The 27,584-nt window shown below is 38.6% G+C and overlaps 1 protein-coding gene across 1 annotated transcript; it reads left to right on the top strand.

The window, feature by feature from the left end:
- RAB12 (RAB12, member RAS oncogene family) lies at window positions 1-26,801 on the top strand. The gene is made up of 6 exons (XM_013371758.3): window positions 1-417; window positions 14,196-14,256; window positions 22,366-22,504; window positions 23,044-23,133; window positions 24,095-24,199; window positions 24,671-26,801. Exons 1-6 carry the CDS (start codon window positions 174-176, stop codon window positions 24,782-24,784), a joined length of 753 nt encoding a protein of 250 aa, XP_013227212.2. The 5' UTR covers window positions 1-173; the 3' UTR covers window positions 24,785-26,801.
- Window positions 26,802-27,584: the final 783 nt, after the last annotated feature.

Raw genomic sequence — 27,584 nt, 5'->3', positions numbered from 1 at the left:
GTTGCCGTTCTCCTCGGGCCGGGCTGGGCGCAGGGCCGGGCGGCGACCGCGTCTCGTCCTCGCTGCCCGCTCCTGTCCCTGCCTCGGAGTCGCAGGCGCCGCTGGCGGGGCGGGCGGGAGCGCGGGGGGTGGGGAGGGAGCGCGGCGGCAGCGCGGCGCCGCATGCGTCGCTGATGGAGCCGGGCTCGGGGCTGCCGCAGCGCAGGGCGGGGGGCGGCGGGCTGGACCTCGGGGCGGGCTCGGCGGGGGGGTCGCCGGCGCTCTCCGGGGGCCAGTCCCGCCGCAGGAAGCAGCCGCCGCGCCCGGCCGACTTCAAGCTGCAGGTGATCATCATCGGGTCGCGGGGGGTGGGCAAGACCAGCCTCATGGAGCGCTTCACCGACGACACCTTCTGCGAGGCCTGCAAGTCCACCGTGGGTAAGGGCGCCCGCCCGGCCGCGTCCCGACCCGGGGAGGGGGGTGTCCTCGCCGCGGTGCCCACCCTGCCGCATGGCCCGACCCTGGCCCCTCGTCTGCCTTCCCACAAGTGCGGGCCCCTTCCCTACATGCTGGCCGGAGACTGTCCCCCTCAGGTGCCTCCCAGCCCTCGTCCCCCTCAGGGGGGTGCATGGTGGTTCCTGTGCCCCCCCCGGGGTGGGTCCCTCGCCCTGTGCCGCTTCGCAGGGGGTTTGTGGGGTCCTTGGTGTCAGACTTGCCAGCTCTTGGTGGAAAGATCGTGGAGGCCCTAGTTGGCTTTGAAAGTTTTTAGAAGGTTGTTGGGTGTCCCGTTTCAGCCTTACTAACCACAAACAAAAAAGCACAGTTTACAAAAAATCAGGGGTGGATGGTAAAAGGGGTTATTATGCACAAATCTTGGATGTTGCATGTAGGTAAACGGAAGTATTTTGGGAGTTGAGAAGTTGCACAGTGTGTATTCAATGTAGTTGATGTCACTTTAAATACTCTTCCAGACCATAGCCTGATTAACTCCAGATTGCTGTTACGCCTTCATCAAGAAACCTTCTGTGATGTTAGATCTGAGGAAGTTAATGTTTTATTTCTTGAAAAGTAGTACCTCTTGAGCATGCTGTGTGTTTTGCTTCTCACACAACTAACTGGAGAGCAACCTCCTAGTTCTGTAGTGTGCTGTCTTATTCATGATGTAGTCATCTGTACAAGTCTTGGAGGTAATTTAGTGCCTGCTGCCTTTTATTACACAGATGTGTAAAGGGAGGAAAACAAGCTAGTTAGCTTGCATTGTTATTAGAGTCTTGTCCTTGGAGTTGAACTCTTGAGTGTTGCAGCAAAGTGGTTGTCAAGTCTGTGTCATTGGAAAATATGTGTTCTTAGCTTAATTGTACCTTGGAATGTGAGGAAACTTATAGCATCTGATGGAAGGTGATTGTATTGCCTTTTAGAAGTTGACTTATTACTATCCAAAACTATATTTCTATGACAAAATAATGTAGTTACTTTTACTTTAGTTTTAATGTGTATTTTATCAATTGCTGCATTCTTTTGTGGGTCCTCTAAAAATCTGATAGTGCAGATTAGCACTGTTATTCTTGGTATATTTTTTGCTTTGAAGTTGGTGACTTAAACTTGTAGAAGTTGGAAAGACAGCAGTAGCCTGTGAGAGGCATTAATCCTCAAGCGATGTGTTGTAATGAAGAAATGCTGATGGTTTCTGTAGTCAGACAGATTTAATTAAATATATGGTACAGCTGAGGAAGTAGAATAGTGAAATGTGTTCTTTATAAATTCTCCAGGTCTATACGTTGTTTTGAACTCACATGCGTCTTCTTTGGGTTGACCTACATTAAAGGTTTCTTCAAAGCTGGGCTGCTCTCTGTAACTGGGGTTGGTTTCCCGATGTGAATCTTGGGAAGTGAGAGGAGGTTCTCTAGACCTGGTCCAGCCTTCCAGTCTGGTGCCTTGTGAGCAAAACTGATTTGCTAGATAACTTGAGACAGTGATTGAAGCTGAGAAACTTCCTTATTTTAGAAAAGAAACAGGAAATAAATGGTATGCTGCTAGACAGAAGATTATGTAATGTTTGATTTACGAAGTGTGCCAACATAAAGCAGCATAGGGAAATCAACTTGTGCCAAAATACATGTAGAAAGACTTCACAGCAATGGCATTCTTTCAAGGTCCTCTGACTACACTTGAAAGTCGTTGAGAATCTCCCAAGTCTTTTGACTGTTAAATTAAGAAGCTTTTCACAGTCTGCCGGCACTCTTCTTTTTTGCACAGTAGAGTCAGAAAAAGTAACTTCTGCTATTTACTTTTCATGTAGATTGAAAATAACCCACACTCCGAAATGACCTGAGGTCAGACTTTGATACACAGTTGAACTCATAAAGCTCTTCCTTTGTCATCACTTACTGCAGTGGTTTTCAAGAATTGTAAGTGAAGAATGTGTTTTGAAACATTGTTGAAAACCCCTTGACTGATCCAATTTAAGAGGAAGTAAACAGAATATGCCTTGAGATTAAATGTCAAAAGACTATGAAGCCAAAAGAATAATTAAAATTTGCTGTATCTATCTCATATGAGCAAAGCTGTACTTTAAATAAAATGCTAGAGTACATATTTACTCCCTTACCTTGGTATTAATGGTCTCAACCGTACATTTTTGTTTTTATACCTAACCAGGAGAAATACAAACAAAACAGAACAATATCTAACACCTTAACCTTTTGTATGAAAGCGTACAGGTTACTCACAGGTCTTCTCCCATAGTGGAAGAATTGCAAATGCCCAAAACCTTTGGCTGTCTCCTGGCCCCAAGTGCTGTTTAGGATAATGAGGCCATGTCATTGAAAAATCAAGTGTTTCTGCTGAAAAGAGGAGGTATGGATTCAATTAAAGAAGATACAGTATTTTAATGCTAATTAAGAAGACTGCCTGGCCAGGTTGTTAAAGTAAATTCTATAATAAAAACACATCAACATGACTTCAGTCTCATCTCAAAATACTGAAGTTCTTTGAAAGTGTTCAAAAATAGCTTGTCAGATTTCAGCACAGTATTCATAATGGCACCCAATGTGCTGTTGATCTAAAATTCTTTTGATGTATTTATTTTGGGCATTAAATTAGTTGCATAGAATATTTTGCTTACTTAATCTGCTATTTACATAGTACTGAGAATACTCAGTATGCTCAAATATTTACTGATTTTTGCATGTGGTTGTCAAATGAGAAGTGGATGTTGCTGTTTACAATTTTATGTGCCAAGTCTGAATGTTTGTTCTTACTGTTAGGTTATAATTTGGTTTTATTACTTGTTTCAGCAAAGAAATTGTTTCTAGAAATGTTTCTCTGTGTCTGCAGTGATATAAAATTACTCACTTCATGACAGTGTTAAATCCAGAGTAGTTAAGGTAACTTATTTTCTATAATGGAATAATGCTTGTGCAGGGGTGATATTGGCATCATATAAGCTTTGTCAACAAAGACATATATATAAATATATACACACAATACACACACTTATTCTTTTAAAATAAAATTTGATCTCCATTTATGATTTGTTGCCTGACCCCCGTTGGACCTGCATGATTCACACAGGAGCAGAATCCAAAACTGTGGCTTGGAGTTTTTTCAAACTCTTGACAATTAAAAACAAATATGCCAGATTTGGCATGCAAAAGGATGATGTTTTGAAAGGCAGTGAGTAAATACTCATTGCCACATTTGTGAGAAGATTCAAAGATGGGTATTGAAGGAAGAGTGCTTGCCTTTGCTGCTTCTCTCCCTTTCCCCCTTTCCCCTCCCAAAAGTAGTTATTGTCCCAAAAGAAATACGTCTTAATTCAGATTTCCATAGTGAGGTTGTTGCAATTCATGTGTTAACTTTAAAGTGGTGTTGTCTCATCCTCTTTTTTGCCAGAGCCCCTTTATCTGTCAGAGGCCTCTCTTCTGACCTTTTACCCAACCACTGCTCGGTCCCATGGTTGTCTGTCCTACCTGCATCCACCATGTCTTAGCTCATCCCCAGCCTTTCTGCTGCTTTTCTTCCCTGACACATGTACAAAATTCCTGTACTCAGCAGTATTACCTGTCCATCTAATTTTGCTGTGGGTGTTATGCTTCTTTCTGGGTTTTAATTTCTGAACCTGAGGTTCCTGCTGACCCAAACTTGTGGCCCTGCGCTGACTCACCTCTCGGGTGGCTGACTCTCTTGCTCTCTCAAATAAAGTTGAGCTCCTCGGCTTTTCTTTTACATGCTAGCTTAGTATGTACATTTTCTGAGGCCCAGTCTTATCCTTCAGCTCTTTTCTGCCAGGTGTGACAGCATCCTGGGAGAGAGGCCTTACCCTTGGTGACATCAGAGCGGTTTGGGTGCTTCATGCCAGCTCATTGCTGGTTGCTACAGCGCTGCTTGTAGTAAATGCTGAAGCTTCCTTCAGTCCTGGTTTACAAGCACAGCCACAGGTAGAGCTTCTTACTCAGCTAAGCTTGCAATGGGAAGGTTTGTTGTGACTCAGGATAGGAATGTTGTGACCTACGATCTGGTTTGGACTAATTGAAGCCTGTGGGATCCAGATCAGTGGTGTGCAAACGTGCTGTGGTGTAAGACTCCTTTGACTTCACAAGAAATACTCTTTGACCTTGTTGCACCTTACTTTGATGTCAGTGTGAAAGGGTATTTAAGTTGGGAACTCATTAGATTTACAGAGCTCCATAGCTTTTTCTTCCGAGCAGTTTTTTTCCCTAGCAATTAAAGTATCCATGTCCATGTGAAATGCCTAACGTCCATTAATTAAACACTAGCAATAGTGAAAACTTTAGGTTTATATTTTATCAGAGCAATCTTAAGTAAGTCAGCTTCTGGTTTTAATATGTATACATATATATGATATATAGATATATACATATATAGTTATATGTGTATACATATGTTTGGGGTTTCTGTCACAATTCAAACCTTTTCTTCATTATGCTCTTTAATCTTACCAAATTGGGACTAACAACATAAATGTTAAGTTTCATTCCCATAAGCTTATCATATAACATTATTATATTCACTTAGAAGTATCAGCCTATTCATTTTAAGAATATCAATTGGTCATCTTTCAGGACTGCCCTTCAAGTCTCTCCTCAGTTTTTTAGTTACCCAGTCAGGATTTATTCTCACAAGCACTGGGAATGTGGTAGGTGGCTTACTAACCATTTGAAAAATAATTTTTCAGTAAATCATAACAACAGTTGTGGTTTAAAAACAAGTTTAGTAATTTGATGTGATCTGAGATAAAGAATAATCTACATAAAATTTTCAGAAAAACATCCTGCATCAACTGGAAGAACATTTATCTTTTTGTTACACTTGTATGTGCCTGTGGGTTCCTTCTGACAGGTATAATTCATTGTAATTTTTCTTGAAATACTTTGTTTTCCCTTCCCTAACGTGATGTTGAGAGTGTAGTTGGGGTGGGTGTAGAAATAGATGTCTCTTGCTTTACCTGAAATCAGCTCTGTATTCAGACTGAGAAATTCTTGCTGTTATACAAAAAAGGAGGAAAGTTCTGATTAGTGATGAGTATTTCTGTGAGAATTGTCCTTTCTTATCTTTGCATGTCCATGGTGTTAGTACATATCTGTTCTAATATATTGGCTTTTTGGCTAGTGCAGAATAGCGTAAATAAAACAAACCAATATCTCATTAATGGTGTGCTGCAATTAGTTGACAAACTACAAATAGAGAGGAGTTAATAAATAGGAAGCTGGAAACTGGAACAGAAAACAATTTTGTCTTACACAAAACCTTAAGATAATTAGGGAGAATGCATGAACCAGCCTCGTTTTCAGTTCTATAACCCTAGTTTTAGGAAATGCAGCTCGCAAAGGAAGCCTGTGTCCCTGGAAGCTGCTGCCTTTCACCTTTAGGAGCGACGTTGTCACTTCCAATTGACACCAGAGGCTACAGCAACTGAAGGCACCTGGAAGGTCATTGTTTGCCTGGGATCTGTCAACTAAGCATGTCTTACAGCATTTTGTGTAGTCAGCAATTGTTTTCCTTGCGTAATCATTTGAGTCCTCATAAGGTAACAAGACTATATTTTAAAATAGGAAAATGTAGTAGGTAGATGATATAAATTGTCAGGGTTCATGAATAGTGTTTGGGGGAAGTATGGGGGTTTTTATTACCAAGGGGTTGCAAAGAGGAGCAAATTTGAAATAGACTTTTTCTTTGTTTGTAAACTAGATGTTAACTTTAGCTGACAGAAGTATTCAGGATTATATCAACACCACAGAACTGTCAGAGTACCTTGTAGTCCCTAGTCAGTACATATATGAGAATACGCAAGTAAAATGACGGGCAAAATGAAGAGGGCACTTGAATGGTGTCGAATGGGTAGTTGAGTTTGCGAGGAGAGTGGAATGCAGCTGTCAAACTCAGTCTCCGCTGTGAACAGCTGAGCACGTCAGAAGGAAAAAAAAAAAGTAGGGACATAGGGCATATGATTCTTGGTTATGTACTTTCTTATTTCTTTCTGGGAGTTGTGAGCTTAAATGTTCGTTTAAATAAAGTGGTGCATGCACTATGCAGAATAATATGGTTTTAGCTAAGCCATAGAATGGAAGAGACAGACTTTTTAGAGTGCATTTCATCACAAAAATCCTGAAGTCTCTGCAAACAATGTTCACTACGCTGTCCTTAAAGGAAGATGATTAATATTCCCAGTTGCTAAGATTGCAACTATTTAACAGCAGACAGCAGTATTTTTATAACCGATTTCTTCTGATATCTCAAGGAGTGAGAAACTTGATAGCCAAAGTGAAATGCTAAATTCAGTCTCATTTTGTAATAGATTCTGCCTTTTAAAAATCTGGATGCTGCACAAATAAGTTAATTTCTCTTCACGTTCAGTTTTCCTTTCAAGTTGGGTAGTTATTTCCTGTTCTGTAATCGGAAGTTTTTACAGCAAGTCTTGTTCAAGAAGGCACAGGGAGTTTTACTCATTCCATGTTCCTCTTTCACCTCATTCAGTTTACCAAAATTTTGGTGCATGCTTTGAATTTAGTACTTTAGATCGTGTCAAAAACCTACATTTTGTGAAAGATTTTATCATTTTACTGTCCACAAGTACATAAAGACATGATAACTTTCTCCATTCTCATTGAATTTGGAAGTACCAGGCATCTGAGATGTTTAGAAGCTGTATATTGGGCATTCAAAAATCGCTGAATTTCCTAAAAAATCGGTATAATTACACCTCCAAAAGTTAGTCACTGCATGTATATTACCTTTTTTTTCCCCCCCTGTTGTTGGTGTGTCTGTTTAATTCTGGTCTGTAGCACAGTTGCCAGTTGAGATAGGGGTAGACTTTTATTTTAGGCAAGCAGTCTCAAATGGCTGCATGTTAATTGTTCTAGAATTACACACTGAAGCTTCACGAACAACATACATTACCTGCCTCTAAAATAACCTCCAAACTGGCTCATATATGACTAACACTTAATGCTTCCAAAACTCTTTTTATTACCTTTAAATTTATAACATGAATTCTGAAAGAGGTATGTCTGCTTTTGTGTGTTCTAAAATTAACTGCATATCCTATAGCTTCAATTAAACTAAGATATAATGTTTTGTGATTTTGTTCTGTTTGTTTGGGTTTTTTTTCTTCTTTAAACAGTTTTTGCAGTGTTCCCCTCTCCCCTCCATGTAACTTTTGTTGTTGGTTGCTTCTACCCACAAACAAGATGGTAGAAATCAGTATTGAAGCTGTTGCATCTTTTCAATGACTTCAGTGGTTTCTGGATAGGTGTGAGTATTGTATTGTATTTAGTTACAGACCAGGACTAACAAAGATGGTTCTTACCTCAAGAAGCATGTGACCTCAGTCATCAATTGTAGCAGAAGTAAGAATATTTGTATAATGCTGCCAGATGTCCAAGTTAAATAAAGTGTTGTAGTCTTTGAGTTATGTGTCTGTTCTAATGCTTAATTAGTATGCAGCCTCTGAATTTTTAAACTGATTGTTTCTTTAAATGTGGTCTGATTATTTTTCACTGTTTGAATTGCTTTGATGCAAATCACTAATAGACCTCTGAAAATTTAATCTATCGGAATTGATTTTAGTTGGAGGGTTTTTTTGTGCTCTATTTGCGTTTGTTTTCCCAACTCCTCCTTTAACTTAGTTATCAGGAAATCTTGGCCTCTGAAAGGTCACTCTGTGTGCATTAAGCAAAATGGTTTCCGCTTCCTTTTTTTTTTTTGCCACAACAAAAACCCACAACACCTAAATGCAAAATGCATAGTAAGAAGTTTTTTCACTATTTGTTTTATTTCTACATGAATTATTTTAAAGAGAGAGGGTAGACACAGTTGTGTGTGTTTTAGTTTACGCCTTAGTAGATAACTTCTAGTTCCTGTTTGGGGTGAGAAATGAATATAGTCTAATCTGTTCTGGCCTAGGCTTTGTTTTTGTTGGATTTCAGTCTCAAATTTGGAACAGTCCCAAGTTTGGTTCAGTGACAAGATACGTCATCCTCACCGACTTGCCCTTATCTAGAACTTCATTAGTGCACTTCTATTTTGAGTGCCTGTTCTCTTTCTTTTAAGGCTGTTTACTTTTGAAAGGAGCGCAGACAGTTTGCTTAGCTGTGCATTTAATCTGATTTTAAAAACACTTCTACTAGCTCTTTATTTTCCTTGGAAAAAGCATGTCAGTTGAGTGCATGTTGTAATAGACATTCTCATTTGCATGAAGCATATTTTTAATCTAAAGCTGATGTGCTACTAACAAAAACAATGTACTTTGTATAAAATTTTGAAAATCCTTAGCTAATAAGCTTACCTTACATACACTACATAAGTGCTACTGTACTTAATGCCTTATTGGACATATATGTAGCCTGTGGGGAGAGGGCAGCTGCTCATTTGCAGTTTGAAGTGGTGGGGCAAACTGCATCAGTATACTTTGAAATGCTTAATAGATACAAAATCAGAAACAAAACCAGAATCTGAGATCTATATTTTTGTGCCTTTTTCATTATGTCTTATGGGGTGTGCGTTTGGATTCTTGAAAAAGGCCTTTTCAGAGAAAAATGGGGGTTAAAATCTGACATCCAAAATGCATACCTTTAATTCATAAAAAGAGAGGCGATGGTCCAGATTTACTCATGGTATGAATGTAATAATTTTAGAAAATATTGAGTGCATTGATTGCCTGTGGTCCATACAAGCCTAATGTATAGAGAGGAGGCCGACTTTTTAATGGAAGGGGAGATCGTGATAAGCCTTTTGGTTCCCCACACATCACTTTGACTGAGCAGAGGTCACAATTGACTGTCATTGTAAACACAAGCACTTGTTGGCTCCACTGGCATGTGTACGTTTGGTTGTTTCTTGACAATAAATTAGGCGGTGGGCATTTAAAATGCAAACTAGGTAGCATGCAAACCAGCAATAGTTTGCTGGTGGTGTAGCAGCTAAAGAGAGCCTTTTAAAATCCCTTATTTTGATAAGATGTGTTGTTTAGATTTAATGCACTTGTCAACAGTTTTGTGGTTTAACACCAGCCGGCAACTAAGCCCCACACAGCCACTCACTCGCTCCCCCTAGTGGGATGGGGGAGAGAATCAGAAACGTAAAAGTGAGAAAACTCACAGTTTGAGATAAAGATGGTTTAATAAGTAAAGCAAAGGCCACGCACACAAGCAAAGCAAAACAAGGAATTCATTCCCCACTTCCCATGAGCAGGCAGGTGTGTTCAGCCATCCCCAGGAAAGCCAGGCTCCATCATGTGTAATAGTGACTTGGGAAGACAAATTCTATAACTCCAAATGCCCTCCCCTTCCTCCCTCCAAATATAGACTGAGCATGACATCACATGGTATGGTATATCCCTTTGGTCAGTTGTCCTGGCTGTGCCCCTTCCCAGTTTCTTGTCCACCTGACACTGCTTGGGAAGCTGAAAAGTCCTTGACTACTTAGCAACAGCTAAAACATCAGTGTGTTATCAACATTCTTCTCATTCTAAACCCAAAACACAGCACTGTACCAGCTACTAGGAAGAAAATTATCTCTATCCCAGCTGAAACCATGACAACAGTAATTATTGATTCCTCTAGTTTGTTGAACTATATATAAAACCATGACCTCGGTTCTGTTTGCATAATTAAGTGCAAGTGCTTAAGTGGCAGTTTTGCCTTGATATCCTAAAGGGATACCTGCCCTACTGGAGGCGCGTGATGGGGAACGTGTTAGTGTAGCTGTGCCGGGACTGAACATGGAACAAATCCACGAGTTTAATAAACTCTGGTGTTAGTTGTGTTTTGGGATCTGCCTAGAGGGAGTAGTAGGTGTGCAAGGACTACCAGTATCATTACAAACAGTGTGGAACTTGGAAAAAATTCTGACAGTTTGCCTGTACTTCACAGATCTAAGAATTAGTTTTAACAAGACTAGGAAAGACAGATCTTACTCAGAACAACGGTAAATTAAGATTTTGTCGAAGCAAACATTTTAAAGAATTCATCAAATATCGCTGGCATCAACACTGTAGCATTACAAAGCACTTCTTAAAAAACCCCCACCGTTTATAAGAGCAGGCTTAATACCCTCTCTATCCTGTGCTGAGTAGAGATGCTTAAAAGAACAGTTTGCAGTTATTTTGCTGAATAATGGGAGTTTTCAGCAGCTAGTCTGAACCTTGTGTTCTACAACTGCAAATATAAAGAACATACAAGACTGGCTTAGCATGTGTGAATGAAAAGGTGCAGTTGTCTAACTCTCAATGTCACTTACAACTAAGAAGTATTTGTCTTCCGTAGAGTGGAAAGTGTTAGTTTCCCAATTGACTCTCAGAGACAATTATTAACAGTTTTTCCTCTTGTTTTTAATAGCTGGAGTAATTTTATGGATAGCAAAACTTTTCATTTAGGTATTTTCATTGATGTTAATCAAGCTAAATAATTTGTTTCATTGAACTTAACTCCAGATGATATTGGAAATTGAAGTGAAAACCAGATAATTGTTTTGTTGCTTTAACTAAATTACCAATTCTGTATGTAAAGTCTAAGTGCCACCTTTGGCAGGTCTATGGTGAACTATGGTAATGAAACCTGACAGGCTTAGGAAGTTGTTTCTTCATGTGCAAAAGGAAAGTGGCCAGATTTTTTCCTTCAGTATTGACAGACATGAAGCTTTTGGTATCGTGTTGATGCTTGCAGAGCATTACTGATTACAAAGAGCAGCTGAGCAACCTTTGCTTCGTTCTGGCAAGCTCTCTGGCTTAAGTGTTAAATGATTCAAACAGTTCTGTAGAAGAATGCACTTTTCCAAAGCTGCTACTCATTGCATTGTTCATTGCAAAATTTGACAATGGGGAGATGTTTCGTGGCATGAGTTTAGGATGATTAAGTGAAAGATCTACCTTTGAAATAAGAATGCTGTTGATGTATTATTTATTTTGAAATCTCTTTAATATCAGACTTTGCTACTTCATTTCATTTAGTCCCAGGACGTGCCAAGTTGAAAATTTACAACAGTTGGATTTTTCTCTGCATGATTCATTATTTTTCCATTTAAAAAAAGCAGAATAAACTGGTTTTGTTCCTTAGTTTGTGCAAGACAGCAGTGTATAAACCTCTTCTGTAAAAATAAAAATATTTTGTTGGTGAAACTTGCATGAAATTCCTGTAATGGTTTTTAATACATGATTTTGGATCAGAAATGGGTTAGACTCAATTTTCATACAACAGAGTTTCTCTTTACATAGCAGAGCTATATTCTCTCTCTGCTCGGATCAAGCTCCTCTACAAGTATAATTGTTTAATTGCTAGCCTAAGGTGAGTATATCCACCTGTATGAGCGTCATAGATTATTTTTTCTATATATGTTTCTGTAGGAAAGAAAAGAAACATTATTTATTTTTTAACCTGAGTTCTCATATAAATGGCAAATCATATAGCATGTTGTGTATGAGATAATGGGAGGACTGGGAATTGGCGTTGAGACATGTGGACAATTTTGTTCAAATTTCCTTGAGGAAGGGAGAGCTTTGAAGCAATTTCAGTTAATACTGATTATCTCCTTAGCAAGTAAAGTTTGTCTTGTGGTAGACAAAGCTGTGACCATTAAGACAATTACATTTTATAGTTTAAATGCATTTATATAGAGAAAAGGCTTTTAATAGTAGAAATGGATCTGTTTATTAAAAAAATTAGCAAAACAAAAAACAACCTTGTTAATAGAACTGGTAATAGAAGAATAGAACTTGGTAATAGAAGTGGTAATTACAGGAATTCTGATTTCCCACATTTTGGATGTTAGAGAATAGCTGGATCATTTCACTTTCTTCTGTGTTTATACTAACACAGATGGTTTTTCAAAAGTGGAGAAAAACATTTCTTAAAGTTAGGATTAATAAATGCTCTAAAATAATGCTAATATTTTTTTTTGCAATTTGCATATGAATACTTGAAAATTGCCATTAAAATTGTAGACTGTGTAGTACAAATCAGTGTAATGCTTTAGCTTCTGTATTGCCTGAGAACTCTATTGCGTTTTGAATGTGATAGTTTTTGGTAAGTGAAGTGTGAGCATCGTATGTCCTGAATAGCTCTCCAAGAATTGGTGAATAAACGTGCCAGACACTTTTAAGGACATGGAGGAGGACCAATGTTGTGGTGATAACCAATATTTTTATTACTGTGTGATGTGCAATTGCAAGCTGCTTGAAGGGATTTTTAGGAGAATGATGGTCAATGATCCTTCAATGTCTTTAGACTAGGGGAACAGTGGCAACCTGCTTTGCAAACTGAAAATAGAATTGAATGTATCCTTTACATTTCAGTTAATAAAGTCTATCTGTTTTTTAAAACTTAGCCCATTTTATTGTCTCATACCAACAACTTTACAGACATAACTATCTTTAAAAGAAGTTCAAAATAAATGCCAAGGCAACAATGTGTAACTGGTTTTCAGGATGCAAAATGCACTTTTTTTCCCCCTAGCTAAATTTTCAGGCATTTTGAAAGGCTTTGCATACAGGCCAAGTTAAGTCCTTTCTGTCACAGTTATAGTCCAGTCTTGACTCTAACAATATCAGCAGGAACACTCAGCTTTTACAAGGGTAGACATTAGGAAAATGTGTAGTATTTGTTAGAGAAAATAAAATATTTTTTTCCTCTTCACTTCCATCCCTATCCTTGATATGCAACTGTATGTGAAACAGCAAAAGTGTTTCCAGCACACTATGCTTCTTCGCTTCTGTGTGAGTTTAAGTGTACCAGTCTGAACCATGTTCTCTTGTCTTTTTATTTCCTCCTTTTTGATTTAGCACTGCTGTTCAGAAAGAAGAACTGAAGCAAAAATCTTGATAGAAATGTATACTAAACTGAGGAAGTTCACGATCTACAAATGTTATGATATTCTAGGACATTTGTACCCTGAAAGATTCTTGTAGTTGAGGTGGTAACCTTTTCTGTCTAGGTATTGTTTGACTGTAGTATGTCTTACATATTGATTGCCAGCATTATTTTTTTTTGTAGAAGTAAAATCTTTCTGTATAACAAAGTCTTCATGGTTCTATCTTTGATATTTAGCTTGCATTCAAAATGTGGCTGGAGTTTTGAGATGCTGGATAAAAGTACCATACAGGTATAAAAGAAATTTTTCAAGTCAAATACCCTCTCTAAATCTAAGTAGTTTGCTAATAAATGTTTTCAGGAATTAAGAGTGACAGTGCTGAAAATCTTCTTCATAAACCAACCATTATTCCAGCACTTCTACTAAAGTACTTTACAGATGTTTTTGTAGCCTGGAAATCAGATGTGTATTGTTCCCACTTCACAGGCAGCAAAACTGGTGTGGAGGGTCTGGTTTCACACCATGCCTCAGGGGCATCTGTGCCAGTTGGGAGTAGAGAAGGCTTGTCCCTGACAGTCAAGGTGAACAGGGGAGAAAAAAAAACCACTGTGCCTGTTGTTTTATTATTATGTTGGGTTTACCTGCTGCTGCAAGTGTTGCACAAAGTGGAAGGTTTATGTTGTGATGCTGCCAAACTGGGTGGCTCACAGACTGTATAGCGGTTGTCAAATCCCCATGATGTTCTTGAGGTGACGCACAGTGGTGCAAATCCTTCTGCTTGTTCAGACTGTTACAAGTTGATACTAAAAAAAAAATTTAAAAAAAAATTAATTACACCCTCATTACTTTTGCTTCTTATTCCTCCTTTTCTGTTTACTGTATTTTATTTATAGGTGTTGATTTTAAAATCAAAACAGTAGAGCTAAGAGGAAAGAAAATTAGATTACAAATCTGGTAAGTAAAACAAATGTGCAACCAGCAGTATGTTTTAATTTTTATGTTCTAGCATGAATTAATATGCTTGTCTAATACTATTAACTGTTATAAGCTGGTTTAGCTCTTACCGTATTCCTCCTCTCCTCCATTCCCACCAGGCTTAAGCAAAATTAAATAGCTCTTAGACTTCTGTGGAGAGGGGAAGGAGATATACAGTTAGAAATAGGACATGAATGTAAGTACTGAAATGTTAATGCATCTCAAGTCGCTTTTCCTAGAAGAATGATATCACCTACACAAGAAATAGGAGTTCTACAAACAACAAAAGGTGACTGTGTTAAATAGACACTAGAGAAAGTACACTTTGGGTTTGTTTTGTTTTGTTTTTTTTTTCATTTTCTGGACTGTTTAAAACCGACCTTCATTGTACCAGTAATTATAAAACAACTGTGAAGTATTTTCTAAACTGTTTTTCTAAAACTTGGTACAGTCGGTGCTGTCTCCTTGATGCTGTATTAAATAACTTTAAGAACATTCAAGACTAAATAAATAATATCCACTCTCAACAGCACTGAGAAGTAAAAAGCTTTCATACAAATAAGATTCTATACTTTAACTGGTACCAATGTCCTACTAGAGAAAGCTCAAAGTGCAAGCTAAGCTTTTCATTTCTGGAGCAGGTTACATGTTTCCTGATAGTGATTCTCCATGTAAATGATTAATACAATTTTTACTATTTAGGAATTATTGAGCTTAAGAGCTCCCTTGTTTTGCAGAGTAGTAGTACACATAAACATTGTTATGAGAGAATAAACCAGCTATGTTCTGCACATTAATCTTACATACTACTATGTAGAAGCTTAGCTTTGGTTTATTAACAGAGTGTGATGCATAACTGGCATTGCAGTTAAACTGTTAAACCTGCTAACAATCCATAAAAGGGGGAAAAAAAGCTCTAAATATACTCATTATTACACTTTTGGGATGTTCTGGTGGTTTCTCATTCTTAACTACATGGAAGCAGTGAATTCAGCTTACTAACTCCTCTTGGCAGGTCACCATCTGTCTGTCACACCATGTGTCTGTCTTGCTTCCCTCTGAGTTAACTGCTGCTTCATCTTTGGTACCATCAGTCATCTAACACTTGAATGTCAGTGGCATGTCTTCATCCATCATCTGTCCCTGTTTGGAAACCTCTGACCACAAGGCTGGCAGTTGAGCCAGCGGTTGTTAGCCAGGGTCTGCTGGAGCTGACAGAGGTAACAAAAAAATTCTGGTATGGAGATGCTACTGTACACCTGATATACATTCTTGCTACGAAATGTGCTAAGCTTATCAAACAATTTCTTCACGTTGAGTAAATACTTTATAGGAGAGATGTTTTGTTGGAAAAGAGATGTTTAAACCATTATTTTCCACATATTGAGAATATGCTGGTAGGATGGCTACTAAAAATTCATAGGTTGATAAAATGTGACTGTTACTCCTGTGTGAAGCCCTGCTAAAATGGTGGAGAAAACACTGTGTAAAGAGAGAATACTTTAAAATACGATAAAATCCAACATCCTTTCTTTCCAATAGTGGCTGTCAAACTGCTGTTCTTTTACTTAATTCTTAAAACTGCTTTGGCATACTTCTGATTTTTTTGGAAAAGCAATGAGATAAGCGCTCCTTTTGCTAATTTATCCAGAATTCTGTTGTTGGGCCTATTTATAAACTCTTATTATCATAGAATCACAGAATCATTTAGGTTGGAAAAGACCTTTAAGATCATCAAGTCCATCCGTTACCTGGCACAGTCAAATCCACCACTGAACCGTGTCCTTAAGCACCACATCTTCACATTTTTTTTAAGCACCTCCAGGGATGGTGACTCCACTTCCCTGGGCAGCCTGTTCCAATGCCTGAAAACACCTGCTCTGAATAAATTTTTCGTAATATCCAGTCTAAACCTCCCCTTGTGCAACATGTGGACATTTTCTTTAGCCTTATCACTTGTTACTTGGCAGAAGAGACCAACACCCTCCATGCTCCAGCCTCCTTTTAGGTAGTTGTAGAAAGCGGTAAGGTCTCCCCTCAACCTCCTTTTCTCCAGGCTAAACAGCCCCAGCTCCCTCAACTCCTTATTGTACCTTCAGTTGTGAGATTAAAAGAGGAAAGCAATTTACCAAGTGAAACACTTCAAAGTTTACAAATACAGACTTAAGTCGCATTGGCTGGTCCTAAGTCAGTCTTCTTTCATTCCTACACAGAGACAGAACTAAGATTGTACATAAGACTACCAGAAAGTATGAGGCAACGATTACAGTAACTTTACAACAAAAAACTCTTTTAGTTGGTGAACAGGTAATCTCTGAAGTTTATGGGTATCTGTTTTCTTAAAATAACTAAGGTTATGTTTCAAAGCATCAAACTTTATTTTTTTTTTAGGCATTTGATGAGTCTACTTCAAAAATCAAGAAAAGAACAGTTTAAAAAAAAGCTTAACTTGGGTATTTTGATGGTCACTTGACCTGTCTCTCTGCTGACCACTCTGTCAGCAGAGTGTTCTCCACAGAGCTCTACCACTTGAATTTATCAAAACCAGCAGTACTGTGTTGACTGTATCAAGCAATTAGGTGTGCAGGATGTCCTTTTGAAAGCAGCTTTCACAGCTGCTGCTGTAGTAGAGTGTTAGTAGTACACAAATTGGACTTGTGTCCCCTATTCCTTTCACAGTGGGATACTGTGAACTAAGGGTCACTGAGGTGTTTGCTTTTGCCTCTAGCCTAAGGTGTTCCTACCTTACAGCAAGTATTCCCCTATTTCGCCAACTTTGGGTCTGGAGCCAACCTCCTGCTCCTTAGATTATTAAATGGTAGAGCAGCACTGAGGACACAGAGTAGCGTCCACCTTCCCTGTGCCACCAGGAACAGTAGTAGTGCCCCTTGGGCTTCCTGAAGTCATAGACACAGCAAATCTGCTTCTACATTGCAGTTCTTGGCTGAAACGAGCTGATGTGTTCAGTGAGAATGTGTTCAGGCAAGGCAGCTGTGGGGTAGCGAAGTATCTGAGTATCTATGAATCAGTGCTTTTCAAAGCCTGAAACCCAGACTAAATAATAGGAACCCCACTTTTCTGATTTGAAGCATAGGTGTGCTGTTCTCAGCAGGACAGTGGGGTGTGTGACCATGACTCCTTACCCCAGTAACCTGGGCGCTCAGCTGACATGAGCAGCAGTGTCACTTCTGCCTTCCCCTTCAAAAGGACCTGGTTGCTGGGAGCTGAGATGCCCAGTGCCCTGCTGCGGAGCCAGAGGGGGTCTCTGGTATCTCCATAGGTTTAACCTGGCAAGAAAACAGTCTTCATTTGCTTCTGAAGGTTGTTTAAATTGGTGCATTCTGATTAAAAGTTCACATTCTGCCAGCTCAGTGTTTCCTAATGGGCAGTTGTCATCTTGGAAAATCTCTGGGGTGAGAGTCTGAGGGAAAGATCACCTGTCGTAGAATATCACAGAATGTAGCTCCTTCTGCTCAGTATCTCTGAAATAAATTATTTCATAAAATAAAAGATCCTAAATATATTCGTGTTTTATGGGAGGAAAAAGCTCAGCTTGACACGTAGAGTTAGTCTCTGAAATGACTTTAAAAATTTTTTTAAAATTTTACCTGCTTTCATAAAAGCACAGAGGATGTGAAAGTGTTAAATTAGTGTTAAACTTTTATTTATGGAAAAAAATGTTTCCTTTCTGTTGCCACTTCACACCACCAGTTGTAAAAGACCAGTTTAACTTCAGAGCCAAAGACAGTTTTGAGTCTGTCCATGTGTTTGTTTCAAGCAACTGTTTTAGATAGACACAGAGAACATTTATGTAAAACAAAAATTATCCAAACTGATTTTAATTAAGATCAACTGTGTTTGTATTGTATTTTATGCAGCCTGAAATAGTGAGAATATGACATGTCAACACTTAAAAATGGGCTTTCTGTGTTTTGTTTTTTTTTTTTATTTGCCTTTGTTTGGTGTAATGTTTGTATTTTTGGAGTGATGTCTAGTTTTTGTTTTGGAAGCAGAAAAACAGTCAAGCAGTGGGATTCTGTTATTGCAGATTATAAATAGTCAAGGAGTCAGACTGTATGTTTCTGATTACAATTTAGAAATACTAATGATTTCCATTAGAACAATTTCTTGAAAAATCAATAAAAGAGAACTGCTTTTAGCATTAAAAAGGAAGTGAGCTGTTATTTTTTTTTTCCAGTGATGCCAAATCATTGATCAGGTTGTAGTATTCATTATTTGGACTTCTGGATTTTGAATTAAATTACACTGACTTAGTTTTTCATGTTGATTCTGACCAGAGCAAATAAAGAGCTAGCAGCACTTAGTATCACTTAGGAAATTTGTGAAGTTGTGTACTGTTAGCCTAGTTAAATAATGCTTGCCTCTTCCAGCTTTCTACTAGTGCTACAATAGCTATCCTTACACTCCTGCAGCTGGAGTATTTTAGTAATACATCTGTGAAATAGTATAACAAACTTAATCGCTCCAGCACTGCACATGAAAGTAAGGCACTTTAAGTTGGATATTCTTTTAGTAGTAGCTCTGCATTATAGGTTGTCATTTTTTTTTCCTCAATATTGGAAGAACTGAATCCACATTTTCATGAAAAAGAAGGTAGCACCTGGTAGAAGATGAGATTTTTCCATGGAAAAGATCAACTTGATATCAAACTGCAACTTATTTAGGCAGGCTGGGGTTGCATTCTAAACTTCTTATTGCAGAAATATTTTTCCCAACTTTCACCTTACTATTTGAATCACAGAATGTTTGGGGTTGGAAGGGACCTCTGGAGATCATCTAGTCCAACCCACCTACTGAAGCAGGTTCACCCAGACCAGATTGCACAGGAAGGTGTCCAGGGCGGGTCTTGAATGTCTCCAGAAAAGGAGACTCCACAGCCTCTCTGGGCAGCCTGTTCCAGTGCTCTGACACCCTCAAAGTAAAGAAGTTTTTCCTCATATTCAGATGGAACCTCCTGTGCTTTAGTTTGTGCCTGTTGCCCCTCATCCTGTTGTTGGGTAGCACTGAAAGGAGTCTGGTCCCATCCTCTTGACACGCACCCTTGAGATATTTATAAATATTGATTTGAAGTATAGTGCGATGTTAGTGTAACGTTAGAGACAGCAAATTCAGCTTGTTTTCTTCCAGTTTTCAAAGGAAAGGAGGATTAGAATGTCAGGCTTAGAGTCAGAAACTTGTTGACTGGTTTCATTTGAACTTGCTGCAGCAGTAGCGGTGCTGGTTGTATGAAGTGTGGGGAAGTCAATGACTTAAAGTGAGGCCAAGTCGGCCATAATCCACTGTAATTAGCACGACTGGCAGGTGACACTCACTGGCCATCTGGCCGTTTAACACATGTAGTGGGCAGCCAGCCTGTCCGTGGGCATTTTGCATGGGCCACAGTGTGTGGTGTGTCTTGACAAGCCAGCAAGCCAGACTACACATCATGTTGTGTGATATTTGGGTGAGCAATCTACATGAAGGGAAGTGGAGAACCTGAGGTTACAGGGAGGAGCAGCATCCTGGGAATACTATAAACTTTTAAAGAGCCTGAGGGTGTTGTGGGGTGAGGAGAGGGTGATTGATAGTACCCAGTAGACTTGGAGGTACAGCACTCGGCAGGCTGGAGGAAACATGGAGCTGGAGATCGTTGGAGCTGGCAGAGTGTGATGTTGCATGGTTGGCTCCATCGCCTACCCCAAGGCTTCTACAGTGTGTTGCTGACTTCTTCAGAGAGGCTGCTTGAACATTACTGTGTTTATTTCCCCTCTTGTTTTTCTAATGGATAAACTGAGTGACGTGGTACGTGGGTAGCCCCTCTGTGACGGAGCTGCTAAAGGTCCTTAGCACTGACCTGAAGGCACAGCCAGGTGACTCTGAAATAGCCCCTTTATTTCTGTGTTCTGGTAGGGGCACAGAGTTCCAGGGGAAGACCGGCCAGTGAAAAAATAAGCTTTTTCCATTACTCTGGCCAAAGCCAGAGTTGATGCATTCATCCACATCAGGTATGCCCTTCCACCTGCTGCCTAGTTATGTCTGCTCAGAAAAATTGAACTAAAGGGATCTCAATACACTTGATCAGTAGGCTGGATTAGCAACAGATGGCAGGGGCTGCTGTACAAGGTCATAATTCGGAGAATTCTGTTGATAAACACTGAAGCAATGTTATCCATATGTGGAAAATCAACGGTTCGTATTAGAATTTTTAAATCTTTCAATGAGTGAATGTCAAAAAAGACCTTTCAATAAATAAATCTGACCATAGTGAAGAAGTAGTGGAAGAGCAAGTAGAGTTACTTGCTCTGAGTAATACTTATATATGCAATTTCAGCTGCCAGAACTTTATTGCTTTAATAAAAATGCCCCATTAGTGATAAAGCAACCAATTAACCATCTAAAACTCGTCTGAAATACTACTAGAGCTTGACCCTTTTGAAACCGTTTTCACCTTCTGTAGGGCCCCAAAGGTTTGTATGAATGTAATTCTGCAGTTCGGAGTATGGAATGGGATTTGAATAAAAAGAAAATAAAAATGGATGTTTTTTTCTGCCCCTTATTGCCATCCCATTGGCTTGCAGTGAAGTAGTAGTCAATGTTTTACCCACATCACAGGCTGTGAAGCAGAGGTTTCAGATATTTTTCTAGTGGACACAGCTTTACTTTGTGAAATCACTCGCAAATACTTGTTGCTGTCAAGTACACTTGTGGCAATTTCAGGAGAAAATACTTCACTTTTAAACCTTAGTTAAAACTCTTAAAGATTTTGTGAAGAGTGAGATAGATTTGTATTTTTTTCTACTGCTTGTTGTGCATAGATTTTAAAACAATTCTTCAGGGCAATTCATGTGACATTTTGTGAACATGACCCTTTTTTTTGGTAACAAGTGTTACAGGTCTCCATTGTTGATCTCATTCCCAAATTCATCCTCCTCCTCCTCCTTTTGTCTAAAATGTGACTGTTGAAGAGGGTTCCTTTGAACTTCTGAGCCGCAACACACATGCACGCATTTTCCCCCGTCCACTCATAATTTGGGTCCATCTGCTTGCTCTAGCAGTGAAATATCAAAATTATCTATTGATTCTGGGGGCTGAACTCAAACAGCAAGTGTTTGATTGCTTTGGAGCGCCATATAACTTACTTTGCAGCTGTGATACCAGTCACATTTTAAGACTTAGGGTATGTACCAGCTATTTTGTTTTAGTACAACTGCCAAAAATCTTCCATAAGCAGGCTTGATGATATGATTAAAAGCAGTTCGTGAGTTTTCATGGTTCAATGAAAAGTAACCCTTCTGTCTCATCTGCTTTGGGTTAGAAGCCATAGCTAGTACAGGCAATATGGTGTTGTTGCTGGAAAATAGTCTCCAGTGGAGATGCACCCTGTCTGAAATACCTACAATTCTGAAAGTGAGAATGGAAAGCTTATTTGGACACCTCAGATTAGTAGCTGTAAGCGTGAAAGCCAGGTATCTGCTTTCAAAAGCTGTGCCACGTAGTGGTTGTTCTCTCATTTTGTTCACTTCTGCTAGTAGCTTCTGCATTAGTTTTAGAACCGTGGCTGAATTGCTGTGGTTGATCCAAAAAGGCTCTGAAAACTTGAATCATAATGGTCAAAGCATTGCCCATTTCATAGTTGGCTATCCAGCTGTGATTAATAAGCATGGATCCATTTATTTTTTTCATATTTTCAGGGCTATTGGGAAAACAAAAACAAAAAGAATCAATCAAACAAAAAACCCCAGACAAACAAACAAAAACTCAACCCAAAAAAAGCCCCACAACCACACAAAACCAGCTTCATCTGCTGGTACATTTGCATTGGACAGCTTCATTCTCAGACACCTATAGAACCATTTGGTGGCCTTTCTTGGTGAAGTTAGTATGGGATAAGTAGTCCTGATATGAAAATGTTTTAGAATTGAAAGCACTGCTCCATTTTTTTGGCCTGAAATTCTCAAATATGGAAGGAAATGTTCAATAAAAGTGTCTAATTTGTGGGGGGGTGTTTTTATTATAATGTAAACAAAGTTATTCTGTACTTTGCAAACTGGTGAAATATTTGTGCCAATGTTTGCTGCTGCTTCTTAGGGACACAGCAGGTCAGGAGAGATTCAACAGCATTACCTCAGCTTATTACAGAAGTGCCAAGGGAATTATTTTGGTGTATGATATCACCAAGAAGGAAACATTTGACGATTTACCAAAATGGATGAAAATGATTGATAAGGTAGGCCTTAAGTATTTTCTTTTTACATTTTTTTTAAGAAACAATTTTTTTCCTCAAAGGTACTCTGTAAGACTTTCGACAACATTCATATACGATTATTAATCTAATGCCAGCTAATTTTTGCTGGATTCTTTTAGCCAGGATTTAACATTGTTATGTTTTTGTTGCAAAATGTTTGTCCATTCCTGCTTCCTTGAACTAGAACTGTCCCAATTGGAAGTGTCAGTGGCAATATGTAACATTACTCATTTACCTGTGCACTGCGAGAAATAAAAAATATCATTTTCTGTCTTTGAAATAAGGTTATGTTCATTCTGAGATAAGCTAGAACAGCTAGTTCTCAAGTCATGTTTTTAAAATGGAATTTAAAAATTGAAACTGGAAAATTTTGAAATGAAGTTTGGGAAGAGCTTTTACATAGAAACTGTGTAGGCATGTGGTTCCTTCCTTAGTAGAGCAATTGCCCTTTTTAATATGGTGTTTACATTACAAAATCTCACATTCCTAGGTTTAGTTAATTAAAATTGTTTTAATTGCAGTATGCTTCAGAAGATGCAGAGCTTCTATTAGTTGGAAATAAACTGGACTGTGAGGTTGATCGAGAGATTACTCGACAGCAGGGAGAAAAGGTAAGAACAGGTCTAACCAAATCCTTAGTTACTGTTAGAAGCAAAGTGGCTGTGGCATCGATGCTGCCAGTCCGGGGCTGCTCTTGTTCAGAGTACCAGACCAAAGGAACATATTGAGAGTGATGGTGTTCTGTCAAAATCTAGGTGGTATTTACTCACGTTTATAGAGCGTGCAATTACATGCTTTCCTATTGGGGCAGTATGTCTTTGCTCTAAAGAAAGAATAAACTACAAGCTGGTGTGCACTACAGAATAGTGTGGGGAATACTCCTTTTTGGGCTCTGAAAGAGCGTATGATGAAGACTTCAGTGAAGGTATCTTTACTCAAGGCATCTTTGTGAGCCTTTTTCCAGACACTTGCTTTTCAGTAGTTTTTTATTATAGGCAAGAGCCCTGCTTGATTGCTTGGGTCACCTTTGTTTTTGTGTTTCTTTTGTTCTCTTACAACTCCAAAAGTGGTCAGAAACCTGACAAGAGAATATGTTTTAGCATGACACTTGGAACACCATCTTCATGAGGATGCTATCGGTATGGACATTCACAGATGTTACCCTTCAGCTACCCATCACATCTTTGGAAATGAAGCATTTGCTGTTAGAAAGTCAAGACTAATTCTTACATCTGCACTTCCCTTTTCTGCATTTTAATAATAAGGTCGAGATAAACTCTTCTGAAAACTGCTTACTTTTTGGCAGTTTACAGCAATCCACATCAACTGAAGACATTACTTTTTCAGATTTAAGTCTGGACAAATGCAGCCCACTTTTACAGGAAACCAATTTTAAGTGAAAATTAGCTGTATGTGTTTCAGGATTATTAATTCAATAAGACTTGAGTTGCAGATTTGGGGAAAGTTGTTTTTTGGATTTTTTTTTTAAAGGTTTTGTGATGACTGCATGTTTGCTGTTTGTTTCTATTTGTGTGTATCTTCATGTAGTTATTTTCCTTTCTCTTCCATCAGTTTGCACAGCAAATAACTGGGATGCGGTTCTGTGAAGCAAGTGCCAAGGATAATTTTAATGTGGATGAAATATTTCTAAAACTTGTTGATGACATTCTGAGAAAGGTAAAATACTCAGGTGGTAGTTCCTCTGACCACATTAAGTGGTCAATGTTTAAATAATGACTGCAAGTACTTCTTGGAAGAACACAGAGAGTAAAATTTTTGGTTAATGTGCAGTGGGTATGATGTAGTTCACAGATTCTGCTGTTGAATTTGGTAAATGTCTGCTCCCATTCACTATACTTTCTATAAATTCACTATATATCAGCAGCTGACTGTACATTTGCTTGCTTTCATTTGCAGGCAGTTCTGTTGTAATTTGTTGCAATTGTTTTAGGAAGTAGCTTTATTTTGACAATATATCTTGTAACTTTTTTCTGAAATAAATTCTTAGCTTATCCAAATGTAGTTCATTAAAAAGGACCAAAAGATCCTGGAATTGAGGCTTTGCCTGACAGTGAACTCTTGAAACAAGCTCTTTGTGCTGAGTTCTATGCAGATGACTGTTTACGGGTGATTTTTCTTTTCTTTAAGATGCCACTGGACGTTATAAGAAATGAATTGTCCAACAGTATCCTGTCCCTGCAACCAGAGCCAGAAATCCCACCAGAACTGCCTCCTCCAAGGCCACATGTCCGTTGCTGTTGACTTGTTACTCCATACAGGGTGGAAAATAGGAGCAGGAGGGTAAAGAAAGTATCTGTACTACTCTGCACTACAATCATTTGGCAGTTTCTTGTTGCACTTTGTTATTCGAGTCAGAGCTACACACTAACTTGTAAATATGCAAATATGCAATCCTGTGTAGGATTCAGCTATAACATTTAATTATTACCCCTCTCCCTCACAATGATGTCTCATTTATTGCCCCGGTGTTATAAATACTGTACAGTCGGTGGGGGTTTACCACACTTCCAGTCGTGGAGGAGGAGAAATTAAATCTATACCTATTCTTGACATAAATGTTGTAATAGTTCTTGTTATTATAAACAGGCAGGCAGAAGCTCTTCTGGTATGAAGATAAGTATATGGTGCTTTGCTAACTATTTTAAAGACAAATTTTTTAAAAACAGAGGACTTTATGTACAAAGCTTCCATAATCATCATTATGTTTCCTTTTAATGTAGTGAAAACATTTTTGGCTGTAGCATCCTCTGCTGACTGGATTTATTGAAAAGCTAAGTTTAATTTTTGGCAGTCTTTTATTTATTTTGTTTAATGCTGCAACCTTTATTTGTGTACCAAGACATCACACCTGGTGCAGATCTAAGATTGCACTCCGAAGTAGCATATATAATTTTCCGCATAAGCGTAAACTTGGTTGCAGGAATCATCGGGTTTCAATAAAAGAATGACGATATATTCAAGCTCTAAAAGAAGGTGTAAAAAGCAATGCTGCTGTCCTAGACAAATTCTTTAAAAGAAAAAAAAAAAAGATTATACATTTTCCTGTGTTAAGGAATATATTTGTGTATTTGTCTGGACACCTGTAGGGTTGGGGGGGGAAGGGAACCTAAGGTAAAATTATTTTCTTTCCTAATGGTGGAAATTGTTCCCATCAAGCAAATACTGTGTTAGGTTTTTGTCTGATAATGAATTTGTGAATTATATCTTTGGTATATCTTTTATTAAAATGCACTGTTTAGTTTAGCTGTGGTAAATCAGTAGTTACATATTTGAATAACTTGGTGTGTCCTGAATGTTGTGGTATTGAAAAACATTGTGGTCTTTCTAAACTAATGAAGTGCAAATAAAATTTTGTATTTATGAATGACAGTGGAACTGCACCTGTTATTAGAATGGCAAGTATCAAACAATGGCTAAAAGGTAGAATCTGGAACAAGGCTTGTTTTAATTTTGTTGCAGTTTAATTTTCAGTTTGACAGTTCCTTTAGGTGTAGTTAGAAGAGCAGCAGACGTTGGTTGTTCACCTTGATCACTGCTCTCTTGAGAGAGCAGCTGATGACCCAGCCCAACTGATACGTTCAAAGAGCATGTGACTGCTTGTCATGCTGTCTTAGCAGGTGGTCACCAAACTATTAATTACGCTGGCAACACAAGTATGAACCAGTCTTTTTTTCACACTACGGCTTCTCTACTTGGCGTTCTCTGGTGCTGGAACCCATTCTGTCACCTTGGCCACTCTTCTAGCCAGAACACTGGCACTGACCAGTAAGGTATACCACTGACGTAAACAGCTTCTCTCTGTTTTCTGGAGGGAAAAAATACACAGCAAACTTTTAACATAAAAAAAAAAAAAACAGAAAAAAAGCCCTTATTTCACTGAGTAAGCTCTGACATTCGGAATACAAGACCATGCAGGTCTCTAGCTTACCTGGATTGCAACTGACAAATGTAAGGAATCATGGTTGATATTTGTGTTTATGTATTCTGCCACCTTGTGCCTAAACAGTTTGCTTTTTTACATAGTAAACTTATGGTTTACTCTCATGTTGGTAAGATAAAAACAATTTCTAAAGCACTTGTGGGATTTCTGGTGGTATTGTGAGCAATAGCAAGGAAGGGAAAATTATGGAAAATGAGTTTTAACTTGACAACCATTTTATTTTAGCTGATTTGTTTTTATTTGTACTTAGAAACTTGTGATTTTTTTTCCCTGCAGTTTTTGAATTTAATAAAAATTAAGAAATTTGACTTAGATAAATTTTCTTCTTGTAATTCTGTGCTGTTTGTATATAGGTAGATTGGGATCCCAGTCTCTTGTACCAAATATAAAAATGATTGCATTTGAGAAAGATGTATTTATATAAGAATGCTGGAATGTATTTGATTATTCACTGGAAATTGTAAAACGTTCAGGAAACATGTTTGCTCTGCATCTGTTATACTATGCAACTGCAGAGGGCTTGGTCTCCTAATTTTAACTCTGCAATTTTTATATGGCTCAGAAAAAGTTCATTTATGTCCTTGCTCCACCTAGCAGGCATTTGCAGTGTGGTACAGAAAGGTGGGTGGGAAGAAATTATTCTTGCTGCTCTGTTGCCTCATGTGGAAGCTCAGCTGTCAGCCCAACCCGTGTTGACATCTAATGACGGATGGTTTGAATGGTCTTCACAACCACTGAGAGATCACAGGTTGAAATAAAGGGAGGCTGAGCACTAACTGCTACTTTAAGTTTGTTCTAATTTGTGTTAGCAGATCACTGTTCTTTTGGTTAAGGGTAACCCGTTCTTCTCTTCAGGGTATGTGTTGGGGGGTTGTTTTCCTCTTAACATTGAGCCCAATGTGCTTTACCACTAAACTCACCAGATGCTGTGAGGTCATCCATTCCCTGCCAGTTCATTCATGCTGGAGAAAATACACAGGAGTGTCTTCTGATAAGCAAGCACAGCAAGCAGAAATTGTAGGAGTGTCAGGAATAGGATAGTAACATCTACTCCAAATTAGTGGTGGCTTCTTCACTTTCCTGAAATAATCTTAGATTGAT

This window comes from Columba livia, chromosome 2, assembly GCF_036013475.1.
Source record: "Columba livia isolate bColLiv1 breed racing homer chromosome 2, bColLiv1.pat.W.v2, whole genome shotgun sequence".
NCBI lineage: Eukaryota > Metazoa > Chordata > Aves > Columbiformes > Columbidae > Columba > Columba livia.
Note: the sequence above shows the minus strand (reverse complement) of the source record. Positions and strands in the feature narration are given on the sequence as shown.